Raw genomic sequence first — 13,610 nt, forward strand, 5'->3', positions numbered from 1 at the left:
TTACCTTTTGTTTCCCTTCTCCTTTAATCCAAGTACTACTCTAATTATTTTTTTTTTTTTTAATTTTTTTTTCAACGTTTTTATTTTTATTTTTGGGACAGAGAGAGACAGAGCATGAACGGGGGAAGGGCAGAGAGAGAGGGAGACACAGAATCGGAAACAGGCTCCAGGCTCCGAGCCATCAGCCCAGAGCCCGACGCGGGGCTCGAACTCACGGACCGTGAGATCGTGACCTGGCTGAAGTCGGACGCTTAACCGACTATGCCACCCAGGCGCCCCTCTAATTATTTTTTAAAAGTATAGTGTGCAAAGATTTGTTGGAAACTCCTTTTATCTAAGTTCAGAATATTAAACAGCTAGTTTAAGCCAGCTAGTGTCAATAAGGAACATATTTTAAAACTAGGATGTAGGAGACCCAAATAAACCACAAATAAATTAAAAGATGAATATAAAATCTTCCATTTGTCAAAAGCCTCAATCATCTTCCAAACGCTTTGACAGTGAAAATCTTTAGCACAAAATATCCATAATAGACAATCAGGAATCTCTTATATATCTATAGACTATAGGAGGGTAACTATCAAGTTATTGCTGGAAAAGTGCATTTGAAGCAGCCCCTACAGTCCTCCCACTCCATTGAGAGGAGAAGTGAGCCCGGACTAGGGCTGTCATCCAGAAGGAGCGAGGATCCCCTACACCCAAGAGGTAAGTGATAGGCATACCTTGGCTGTCTTACAAGAGACCAAACTGCTGAGAACTGCTACCATAGAAAAAAATTTAATACCCTAAGAGAGAGGCACTCAACTCAAAAAGAAAAACTAGTATTTGAGAAAACAGGATAAACCAGGCAAACTGAAACTTTAACATCAGGGGAATAAGAGGCTATCACAGTCATTTTAAAAGGAGTCTGCTTTGAAAGAATACTAATTAGACATCTTGAAAATTAAAAAGGATTATTATAATCAACTCAACAGACGTTCTGGGATTGGGGCGCCTGGGTGGCTCTGTCGGTTAAGCATATGACGTTGGCTCAGGTCATGATCTCACATTTCATAGGTTTGAGCCCCACATCGGGCTCTGTGCTGACCGCTTGGACCCTGGAGCCTGCTTCAGATTCTGTGCCTTCCCTTCTCTCTGCCCACCCCTGCTTGAGATATCTCTCGCTCTCCCTCTCTCTCTCCCTCCCTGTCTCTCTCTCAAAAATAAACATTAAAAGAAAAAACTCAGTTTCTGCTGAGATCACCTTAATAGACAGTCTGGGACTATATATTAGAATGGGCATAACTGAGGAGCAAATTAACAAGTAGAAGATAGAGCCAAGGAAATCTGTCAGAATGCAATGAAAATAGAGGACAGGAAGATGAGACATTTGGAGGAAAACCTAAATGACATGGAATATAAATTCAGATGTTCCAACATCTACCTATCTGGAATTTAGAAGGAAAGGCACAGAATGGTGTGTTGAAGGAAATATTAGAAAAATTCCTGGAGGGGCCGCCGGCTAGCCCAGTCAGCAGAGCATGCAAGTCTTGATCAGGGTTGTGAGTTCAAGCCCCACATTGAGTGTGAGCCCTACTTAAAAAAAAAAAAAGAAAAAAAGAAAAGAAAAGAAAATTCCTGGAGCTGAAATAACACACATTTTTAGACACATCATGGTGAAATTTGCCAACAAAAATCCTAAAAGTTTTTAGGTAGAAAAAACAGATTATCCACAAAGGAAAAAGAACCAAAGTGGTATTAGAATATCACCAACATGGGGTACTAAAAAACAATGAAGTAACAACTTTAAAGTTCTGAAGAAAGATTATCTCCAATCTAGAATCTTATACCTAGCCAAACTAGTTTTTAAGGTTGACTGCAAGAACAGAAATAGAGGTAGTATAACTTCCTTATCACTAAAAATAGACCCAAAAGTAGGGCAAATTATCAATACAAGTAGAAAGGGGAGGATAAAGGAAGAAACAAAAAAGGTTACATATGGCAGGAATCATTAAACAGGTTAATAACAACAAATGTCAATAGGTTAAATCTCCATATTAAAAAAATTTCAAACTATGCTATCAGGCATGACCTAAAACAAAGCGACAGGTCAAAAAGACTATAAAAGTTAGAGAAGGCAAACACTAAGAAAAATAAGGCAGTATCAGACCAAAAAAACATTAAAAAGCCTCAGATGGAACACAAAAGGACAGCTTTACTGATAAAAGGCTCAATTTGCCAAGAACACATCATAATCAGGAATCTTTACGGGCTAATAAAACTTCAAAATAAGGAAAGTTACTTTTGATACTAAATATCAAGATAAACATTCTTCCAATTTTTGGCAAAACGTTTACAATGTTTCTAACTCATTTAGGACATGGCTAATACACATCCTTAAACACTAGGGACTGTTTATGTAGAAAATAATGTGGCATATTAAAAGCATGTGAGAAGTATATTTGACTACAGACCTACTGAAGACTGTTTTTAAAAGTTTATTTATTTATTTTGAGAGAGAGAAGGGGGGAAGGGGCAGAGAGAGAAGGAGAGAGAGAATTCCAAGCAGACCCTGCACTATCAGTGCAAAGCCCAACGAGGGACTAGATCCCACGATCCCACCAACTGTGAGATCATGACCTGAGCTGAAATCAAGAGTCAGATGCTCAACCGACTGAGCCACCCAGGTGCCCCAGTATTTTTTTTTTAACTTTTTAATTTTTTTAGAGAGAGAGAGAGAGAGAGAGAGAGAGAGAGCAAGCGAGAGCATGAGCTGGGGAGAGGGGCAGAGGGAGAGAGGGAGAATCTTACACAGGCTCCATGCATGGAGCCTGATTCGACCCTGGGATCATGACCTGAGCTGAAACCAGAAGTCGGGCACTCAATTGACTAAGCCACCCAGGTGCCCTTATTCAGTATTTTTAATAAAGATTTATAGATTAGATAAAAACATCTTCTGGACAGAGTAATGACCTTGTCTCCGCAGAAACAGGTAATGAACTCCTTCCTGTCTACTAGCAGTTTAAGGCTAAATAATATCATACAGAATACAAGAGGAGGCAGTTATAGCAAGGGCTAACAAGTTAAAAGAACAGACATATCTGGAGAGATGAGTACACAAGGCTTTCCTTTCTCTACTTAGAGGATGGATACTTATTTTTATCCAGCAAAGTCTAAATCAACTTAAAACCAACCAAGTGAATCTTTCAATTAGCTATTTTCCTCCATTAGTCGTTTTATAATAGCTCCTTTTAAAAGTTATTAAAAATTCTTTAACTCCAGGGCACCTGGCTGGCTCAGTTAGTAGAGCATGCGACTCTTGATCTCGGTGTTGTTGAGTTCAAGCCTCATGTTGGGCTTGAAAAGTCTTAAAAAAAAAAAAAAAATCTTTTAACTCTTAAGGCCAAAATTAGAATCTGATTAACGTTTTTTCCTTATTATACTGTAAAAAAAACAATGGTTTGAATGACACTGTGTGGAAAAGGATCAAATTACATAGGCAAATCACCAAGTGCAAATTTTTTTCAGTTGCTTCCACTGCCACTCCAGAAAGCAAACCAAACCACATTTCTGGAGAGCACAACCTTGGTTAACATCCCTATCACCCCAAGCCCACTGTCTGCCTCATTACTTTCTGTCCAACTATTTCCCTTCCTTAATAAAAAAGCAGACGGGGGGCCTGGGTGGGTTAAGCGTCCGACTTCAGCTCAGGTCATGATCTCGCAGCTTGTGAGTTCAAGCCCTGCACAGGGGCTCTGTACTGACAGCTCAGGGCCTGGAGCCTGCTTCAGATTCTTAGTCTCCCTCTCTTTCTCTGCCCCTCCCCTGCTTGTGCTCTCTTTCTCTCTAAAAAATAAATAAACATTAAAATATTTTTTTAATAAAAAAAATAAAAATGCAGAGAAAGAATGGCATTACAGCAAGGACAGTACAGAAAAACTAATCATTTTGGCCCACTGATGAAATGTAGGACAAAAAGCTGGTTAACACAATGCCAGACTTCCCCTACATCAGGAACTAGACCTTATTTTCACAAGCTTTGAGGCCAAAACCAGGCAGAAATTAAAATAAATGCACTGGACAAAAAAGTTTGTATTAGAGAACACATGACGAACAATTCTTTATGAGGGATTTTAATTCCATCCTACAAGAATCCTTCACACTGCTTTTCAGTAATCCCCACCTGCCGCCACCAGTCTACATTCTTGAGTTATAATAAGAACTTTCATAATTAAAGATTGGAGTTAGAAAACAAGCTCAAAGACAATTTTGAAAGCATATTTGATAAATGAGATGCAGACATACTGATCTAAAACATAATGGGAACATCCTGAAATGCCAGTTTATTTCATATGGTGTGTTTGCATATCTAAATGTACTCAGGTGGTTTAAAAGTCATTTAAAAACCATTTATGTTTAGAAGACATTTAAAAGCCATTTATGTTACTGGAAATCACTTTTGGTTTGGGTAGTTGTTTTCAGGTTCTGAACATTCCATAATATTTTACACTGAAGTTATGTGAAAATGCAGCTCTCTCTTCATTTATTACAACAAACTATTTTCTAATTGCTCTGAAAATTCTTTTTAACAAGTAAATTGTATCATGTCATTCCTTGCTCAAAACCTTCCAGGAACTTCCCACCACCAAGACCTACACACAAGACTCCAAACTTTCGTTACTCCACTTCAGCCACATACTCAATTTTCATACATGAGTGTAAATTTAAACTTCATCAATACTGGTTAGAATACAGAAGAACTATGAAAAAGATGTTGACATCTGCCTAGTATGTCACATAAAGTATGATTTAAAATGGTCTACTAGAAAACTTAGTTTTTTTCCCCCCATGCATGATTTGGGTAAGTTCCATCTCTTTCATAATGAATAACTGTTCAGCAGAGTTAACTCCATGATTCCATGTGATTCTGCTAAATGAATTCAATAAATATTTGAAGCCAAATCTCACAAGGAATCCTGAAGTTAATGCATTAAGTAAAAAGGGCACCTGGGTGGCTCAGTCCCTTAAGCACTGGACTTGGCTCAGGTCACGATCTTGTGGTTCTTGACTTCGAGCCCCACATCGGGCTCTCTGCTGTCAGCACAGAGCCTGCTTCAGATCCTCTGTCTCCCTCTCTCTGCCCCTCCCCTGCTCACTGTGTCTCTGTGAAAAATAAATAAACATTTAAAAAAATCAACTGTCAAAATTACTTTTGACAAATCTTTAGCAGAGCACCACACTGGAGATGCATGGTAGGTGCTATTACTATCCTCATTTTACATAAAGAGCAACTGAAGGCCAGACAGTCTGAGTAACTTGCTCAAGGCAGGATTCAAACTCTAGCAATTCCACTCCAGGTTGCCTAAACTTTACTTCTGTACTGCATGGATTGTCATCCACGTTTTATGAAGAATACTATTACAATCACATCCAGATTCACACTCTGGAACTGAAACAAAACAGATTCAGATATCCTATCTTGCTAACTACTAACTTTAGGGCAAAAGGTCTTTAAATGAAAAGACAAAGAGAGTCATCAGCACAATTAGATCTTTTTCTTTCTTTATGCCAAGGAAATATAACTGAATTCATTTTAATAAAAAGCACATCTGATGTGACTCCACAATCAACAGGATAGTCTTTACCCTGAAGGAACACTAGAGGCAGGTCAAGAAACAAGTAGACTGGCAGCTTCTCTAAAGAATCACCACTGATTAAAAAACCCGAAACCCCAATTCACATCGGGAAAATGTGATTAGGTAATTAGTAAACTGTGTAACTAATAACCAGAAAATTATTAGAATCAAAGTAGCAACTACATATAAATATACACACACATATCCAAAAGTATTTGGGTAAGACACAAGAATTAAAAACAAGTAACTCAGGTAATAAATCTAAAAGGAAACAATGAAAAACACAGTAAATATGTAGGTCTCCTCTCCATAAGCACTGTGCTAGAACTTGTCAAACAAGAGGCAAAACCTACAAATCTACCCTGTACCTTTTGCAGAGGCTAATCTACTCTGGAAAAAACAAGTAACATTTAAAGACCAAAGGAACAGATATTAAGGTATAATGCCAGTAAATTTAGTAGAATACAAAGTTGAAAAAAAAGTAATGGAGATTTGATAGTCAGTGAAGGTTACTTACAGGAATGTGCTCTGGAACAAAAATGACTAATAAAGAACAGCCAGGAAAATACTCCAAGGAGGAAAAACCACACACACACACACACACACACACACACACACACACACACACACACTTCAGACCAGAAAGGGTCCTTTAAAACAAGTCCTGCAATGGTAACATTGACTACATTATAGAAAGCTTTCAATGATAGACATTTGGCAATAAGGACTCACTGTAAATGCTCAGCAAATATTTACAAATTATTATTCTGATAATCACATATAGTTACTGTGAAAGGAAATGAGCTGGAATCAGGTAATCTATGTGTAAGAAAATAAAATGGGTATCACCATAATACACATTTACATATATCAAAATATAGACAAAGTGGTTTAACACTGTTTCTTTTCAATGGCTTCATTCTCTTAAATTTACCAAATTCCAAAAGCATATTTAAAAATTCGAATCCCAGCTTAACAGAAGTAGCAATCAACTGTGGAAAACTTGTAGCATGAGAAAGTCTTTTAAAAATACTTTTATATGAATAAAACCTATTATATGAATAACACCTGAGATAATAAGTCCTTTCCCGTATTATATCCCAATATTTCAAAAATCTACAACCAACCCCACCCACTGAATCATAATACAGAACACTCTTTACCTAAGAATTCATTTGTAAGAATGCAGGTTCTTTAGGATTATGGTTGTAGTTCATACAAAATCAAGTGATTTATAAAAAGAATGTCTAAGTAAGGTTTAAGACTGTTACACCAAGTTCTAGGTTGACTGGTGGAATAAAAATGAAAAGCTGAATTCTGAAAAAATATTCAACTTGTGGAGATGTGGACACACACACACACATGTCAAAGAATGAAGCTTCATTGGTACACTGACTCAACACCTGCTTTGTACAAGGCATTTATTAGGTTCTGAGAATAGTGAGATAGAGCCAGTCCCAGCCTTCACATATTCAAGAGTATAGTAGGAAAGATATGAATAAGCAACTCTAGTACCACGTGGTAAGTGCTATGGAAGGGAAAAGTTCAGTGTTATGTAATCACATAACCTATGCCCAGGTAAAGGGTTCAGAAAAGGTTAAATGATCCACATGTTGTGACTTGAAGGATGAGAAGGTAGAGTATTAGGCAGTGTTCACAGAATATCCAAAGCCAAGAAATAAGAGGAAATGTCAAGAGATAAAGTTGAAGAGGTAAACAGGATCAAGATCATGGAGGATCTTAAATGATGATGAGTTTGAACTTTATCTGTTGGGCAATGAACAGAACACCACTTAATGATTTTAAGCACATAACTGTCAGGATTTTATTCTGGTAGTGACAAATGGATTCAAGGAAGACAATGAGAGTAGCAGTTATTCAGTTGAGAAATAATGGCTGTGGGAATGTAGCAGTCAGGCTTAAAACTCTTCTGGATGTTTTTCTGGATTAGATGTGGAAAATATGCCAATAGTTAAAAGTTAAGGATGATACCCAAGTCTCTGGCTTAGGAAAGTAGTCTGATGAGGCACATTAGTTGGTATTCTCAAGAAAAACAGGAAGGAGTCTGGATGTGAAATAGCTGTAAGGTAATGAAGTGAGAATTCCCCCTTAAATTTGGGCCTCTTGAGAGGTGTAGGCTATACACAAGAAATTAGGAAGCTATCAGTATACGTGATAAGTTCCTGCACAGCAAGCAAGCATCCAGTGAAGGTGTGGAAAGTAAGAGAATGCTTATGATAGAACCATGAAGGTCACCAAAAGGAAAAGGTAGAGAAAAGAGCCTGGAAAGGAGACCAAGAACAATCAGCAAGGGAGGTATCAGGAATTTTTTAAAAGGCAAAGGAAACCAGAATACAATGTGTCAGAAGCCACAGGAGAAGTTATGAAATTAAGAGAAGACAATGTAAAACACTGCCAAGGATCAAGTTAAGATAAAGACTGAAAGGTGTTCACTGTACTTAGTTACATAGAAATGTCACTGGTGACCCTGGTTTTTCTTTAAAGTTTATTTGAGAGTGAACAAGTGGGGGAGGAGCAGAGAGAGGGAGAGAGAGAATCCCAGGCAGACACCGTGCTGTCAGCACAGAGCCTGATGTGGGGCTTGATCCCATAAACCATGAGATGACGACCTGAGCCAATACTAAGAGTCAGATGCTTAACTGAGCCACCCAGGTGCCCCAGTGACCCTGATTTTTAAAAAATGACTAGTTGGGGCGCCTGGGTGGCGCAGTCGGTTAAGCGTCCGACTTCAGCCAGGTCACGATCTCGCGGTCCGTGAGTTTGAGCCCCGCGTCGGGCTCTGGGCTGATGGCTCAGAGCTTGGAGCCTGTTTCCGATTCTGTGTCTCCCTCTCTCTCTGCCCCTCCCCCGTTCATGCTCTGTCTCTCTCTGTCCCAAAAATAAATAAACGTTGAAAAAAAAAATTTAAAAAATGACTAGAAACAGATCATTTGAGGGGAGAGAATTACTTCATTTCAAAGATGACTGAAAACACCAGGTCACTCAGTCTTTGCTCTCCTAATTAAAATGCTTAAGTACATTTCTCCTTTCCCATTCTAGAGGGCTGACTTAGATTAGTGGTTTCTAACCATTTCATGTGGGATAACTACTGTGTAACATTAAAAAAGCTTGAACACCAGAATAACTATTTTTTTTTATCAAATTAAAAAACAACAGGATAGAATGCTACTATAGCCAATCAAAGTTTTAAATAAATGCACCTTTCAAAAAATCCTGTTTGAAAAAAAAAAAAAAAACCTAAGACATCTGTGCAGCCAGAATACCATACTTGGTATATATGTGGGTGTGGTAGTCCCTTGTGATACCTCAGAGACTCAGAGATTGAGAAGCCATATGGATAAGATGATCTTCAAAGAATCTATCCAACTTTGGAAATCTGTAATTCTTCAAGTCTTTTTAAAAACATTACTGAAGCAAAATAGCACCTTGTGGTAGGTTTTCCAGTGCCCCCAAATGGAACATGATTTAATACTTGAAGTATTTCAATGTCAGATGCTATCAACTGTAATTAGATGCCTTTCTTTAGTGAAATCCTAAAATCCCCATTAATTAAACAGAAATATGAATTTCTGCTTTTACTTTCCGGTGTTTATTCCAGAAAAAAAGATAACTGGATACAGTCTACATTGTACACAAAAATCTCAAGCCAGCCAGTTTTATTAGTTCATTTTACATTAAGGCAAACATAGGCCAACAGACAAAAAACAATGCTTTTCTCTTTTATTCACTGAACCTTGAACAGACAGTATTTGTCCATTCCTTCATTCCCTTAAAAATTATAGCTATTGCTCAGGTGGAGAAAGAACACAGCATCAGGATTCTGCCAGTTTTTCCATCAGTTGAAACAAATGGCTTCCTTATTTACAAAACCCACTAAGGTTGCCAACTGAAAGGTGCTATTCAAATATAAAGCAATTTCTCCAACCACAGATAATAAATAAATTATAACTAGCGGTCAGTTATATTTAGATAAATCTAATAATAATTCTAAGGACCAGACTATAAAAAAGACAAAAAATAGTCTTTCAGTATTTATTGGTCCATCAGTAAAAACACAAATTTCCTTTACAAAAATGGAAAAGACATTCCTACTGTTGCTTTAGTGAAGAATCATTTAGTAATTCAAAGCAAGAATATAAGCCCACAAATTCCACAAGGTGAACAACCATATGTGTGTTTTGCTCAGTTTAAGGTCAAAAATAAATCATTTTCAAGTTACACAAAGAAGTCAATCTTAAAATCTAATTTTTAGCAGCAGTGAATTAATAAAAAATTATTCTGATAAAACGACAAAACACTCCAAAAATTTAAAAATCATCACCCTGTTATCCCAGGCAATGCTGAAAAACTAAAAATGGACTCAAGAAAATCTAAAATCTGTAAGACAGTTTGCTAAATTCTATACCAATGGTGTACTAAATTCAAACACCAAATGAGTGAGACAGAGAAGTTTTTGAAACTACAAAAAAATGTCAAAAAGTTTCATGTGTAAGAATTATTTTTTTTTAGTGATTATAGAACTAAAAGCTTTTATATATTTTTCATTCATTCATTATTCTTCCGTGATTAAAGTTAAACTAACAAATGAAATAAAAATGACCAGAGAATTTCAGATTTGTCATTAGCATTCAGAATCACCAATTTTCAGGGCTGGAAAAAATGAGACTGAAAGAAAGTATTTTAATTCTCTTATTGTATGGGATGACACTAAGATCAGAGTGATCAAATGACTTTCCCAAGGTAACTATGCTGGAGAGCCCACCATAGAGTGCACATTTCCTAGTTCTCACAGTCCATAGGTTCTTCCAGCTTACTACACTGCATTTTTCTACATTAAAAAAAAAAAAAAAAGCTAGGGTGAGGGGGCAATGTTTTACTCTGCCATTGCAAAGACTGTCTCTGGCTCTCTTCATGGCCTAGCACAATGTCTGACATATATTAGGCATGAAGTTATGGTAGTTCACTCCCACATAAAACTTCCTTTAAAGCTTATTTGACTACTTAGCAAAACTCTGTCTTTAACCTGAATAATGTAAGGTGGAAATGACTTGCAAATGTATTTAACTGGGAGTTTTTTGATCAAAGGTTTCAATGAACTCTGATTTACTCTGGAATTACCACTGTACAATCCGAGAGGCAGATAAAATCCTCCACCCCACCCTATCCCGGTATTGTTAAATGTAGCCAGGTCAATTGCCCACAGCTGTCAGATACCAAAAGGATTTAACAGTCTGTTCAACAAAACCATACAAAGTAGTTCAGCAGATACTCTGATGCGTGGCCTGACATCAAAGAACCTTTATCACGCAGGCCAGGCTTGGTCTGGTAATTTTTCAGGTAAAATTTAAAAACGAATTTAAGATGCTTCTACCCAGAAAGTTTAAAAACTCATTCCCATAGATAAAAAAGCAAATGCTACTCAACACCATTTCGCTTTGCCAACCAACAGTCACTGTATTTACCCATCCCATACCCTAAGACTTCAAATAACGGGGTGGCTCATTATTAAAGGTTATTATCTATCAAATTCTAGGCCTTGGAAATCACAATTCCTATCACAATGTACTACATTGTACCACAATGTACTAATCATTCATGGAATTTGGCTTCCCTCACTAGTTAAACACAATCATCCCATTTGCAAATATCCCCCGTACCCAAAACACCAGAGATAAATGCTGTGTCACTCACAAAAAACTAAAAACAACAACAACAACAAAAACCCCCACATATGTATTTTTCTGAAACTAAAAGGAAACTGTCAAAGAAGGCCGCTAACCTGTGCCCTCGGGCTATTCCAATCCCTACAAAAGCATCCAGAAATGTGCGTCCCTAACCTCATGTGCTTCCAGGCAGCTTTCGTCTGACGGGAAGCCCCCTGACCTGCACAACTCGTCAAGAAAAGGCTGCACCCGCTGGGTTCCACCTCCACGGCCCAGGGCTACTTCTCACCATTTCCAGGTGAGCACCGGAGCCGTCGGGATGTCCGCTGCCCGGGGCCGGACTGGCCCTACCCTCCGGGGTCTTCCGCTCGCTGTTGCGCTTTAAACCGCCGGCGTCTCCTCGGCCCCCAGCCTCCCGGCGCCGCCGCTGCCTGCTCCACAGGTACATGGCACCTGCACCTAGCAGCAGGGGAGCCCCGACTGCCAGCGCCAGCTGCCATCGCGGCAGGCCCCCAGTGCCGGGGCCTGCAGTCGCACCGCCGCCGCCCACCCCACTCCCGGAGCTAGGCGCAGCCGCTGCGACCACCGCCGCCTCCACAGGCTTAGAGGCGGCCATGACTGAGTGTCCTCCGCCACCGCCTCACTGCTGGTCGCGGGCGCCTCAGTCACCAGGTAGCGTGCGAAGGAAGACCAGAAGGAGGGAAGGGAGGCAATGAGCGAGCGAGCGAGCACGCTGGGAAGCAAGAGCGGACGACAGAAAAGGGCCAGAGGTCACCGGAAGCCCAGGGCATGCCGGGCCAGACCCTACCGTCCTTCTCCTCCCGTCTTAACCGTAGGCGGGAACGGAAATAGGGGAGAATTACTTCCGGGTTAGGGGGAACAGGGCGGGAGAGTCGTCGTAAGTGGCTCCTTCTCTTTCTTTAAGCCCCCTCGCTGTTTGTGACACTAGCTTCTGGAGTTTTCGGCCTCCAGTGGTAGCCAGTGTCGTCCTCTCCGTCTTCAGAGGGTCCTCTTATCTTGAGAAGCGGAGGAGGGGCGCATATAAGTCGGATCTACAGTGCGCAGGCGGTCAGTGGAGGATTTGCAGCAGCCCTACGAATGGGCGGGAGTGGCTGAAGAGTTGTGAATGTTATTGGCTGGCAGGAGCAGTGGGCGGGGCGTAGCCCAAATAGCCCAATTTATTGGTAGAATTTGGGCCTCGTTTACCCGTTTCAGCCACGTAGGCGCTTCTTAGATTCTCAGGTCCTGTAGCTTGGTTTTATGTCTTCATGTCTGTGAAGCCAGTGGATTAGAAGGACTTGTAAAGGTGTATGAAAGAAGAGCTCAAAGCTATAGGTAGTCACTGATTCTTTTATTTCTACTATGGCCAGATTTTAGTTTGGAGGCATTTAGATTGGGGGCAGATAGCAGAAATCAGAGTTGGGGGAAACGGGTAAATCTAAATTTGCTTCGGCCAAAACGGCTTAAGTCCCTATGGTTCACCGTCTGCACCAGTTACGAAAGCGATGATGATGTACGGGAACTGAGTGGGTAGAAATGCGAAGACCCAGAGTTCCCACCTACTAGCGGCTTTCCAGTACATATTTGTGCCTTGTGCTGGATTTCTCCTGACACACCAGCCCACATCGCGATCCCTGGAGCACCCGCGCCCTCCGCAGTGCTTGATCCGCCCGCTGCCTTGGGTGTTTTGCACTAGCTGTCTCAGATTTCTTGCTTCATTCCTAAACCGAAATGTCAATCCATAGCTTTCATATATCGAATGGCTTTGTCAAGTCCTTTCCCCGTGCTCTGGACCAGACATCTTAAAATACAAGCATTTCCCTTGCAAGGAATTTTTCGGAAGTCATAGTATTTTCAATTGGAAAAGGCAGGTATTACTAGAGAATCAATTCAGAGCTATGACTCCCTATTTCAAATACACTGGTCTGCAAACCCTTATATTAAAAATTTAGAAATGATCATTTTGCTTTGGGGCACAACAGAATTTTCAACATCACAGTAGAGCTACATAAAGATTGAAATACAATGTAGTAAGTGGCACCAAAATAGACGGATTAAATTAGAATGGGCTGATTTGAATGTTTCAGGATCATTGCTTTTCTCCCGCTTCATGTAGATTCCAGTTAGTAAATTGCTTTCAGGTAAAGGGATTCCTTAGTAACAGACTAAAAGATGAGCTAAAAATAATAGCAATTGGGGCGCCTGGGTGGCTCAGTCAGTTGGGCATCCGACTTCGGCTTAGGTCAGGATCTCACGGTCCCTGAGTTGGAGCCCCGCGTGGGGCTCTGTGCTGACAGCTCAGAGCCTGCAG

General features: G+C 39.9%; 2 protein-coding genes across 5 annotated transcripts in view; one reads left to right on the forward strand and one right to left on the reverse strand.

Annotated features, from left to right (window-relative positions):
* The window catches only part of TOMM70 (translocase of outer mitochondrial membrane 70), a 33,849-nt gene extending 21,779 nt beyond the window's left edge, over positions 1-12,070 (reverse strand). Inside the window, exon 1 of the mRNA XM_003991582.5 lies at positions 11,589-12,070. Within this exon, the coding sequence (XP_003991631.1) occupies positions 11,589-11,915 (327 nt within the window). The 5' untranslated portion in view covers positions 11,916-12,070. The remainder of the gene's footprint in view (positions 1-11,588) is intronic.
* A 126-nt stretch (positions 12,071-12,196) lies between these two features.
* LNP1 (leukemia NUP98 fusion partner 1) overlaps positions 12,197-13,610 on the forward strand; it is a 37,101-nt gene continuing 35,687 nt past the window's right edge. For 2 of the 4 annotated variants that reach the window (XM_023260089.2, XM_006935996.5), the window contains exon 1: positions 12,397-12,634. The gene's annotated coding sequence lies outside the window, so the exon portion shown is untranslated. Of the gene's footprint in view, positions 12,368-12,394; positions 12,635-13,610 lie in introns of those variants that run through there. The other 2 variants (XM_019839617.3, XM_006936000.5) reach the window with 2 other exon arrangements.

This window comes from Felis catus, chromosome C2 (assembly GCF_018350175.1).
Source record: "Felis catus isolate Fca126 chromosome C2, F.catus_Fca126_mat1.0, whole genome shotgun sequence".
In the NCBI taxonomy this organism is placed as follows: Eukaryota; Metazoa; Chordata; class Mammalia; order Carnivora; family Felidae; genus Felis; species Felis catus.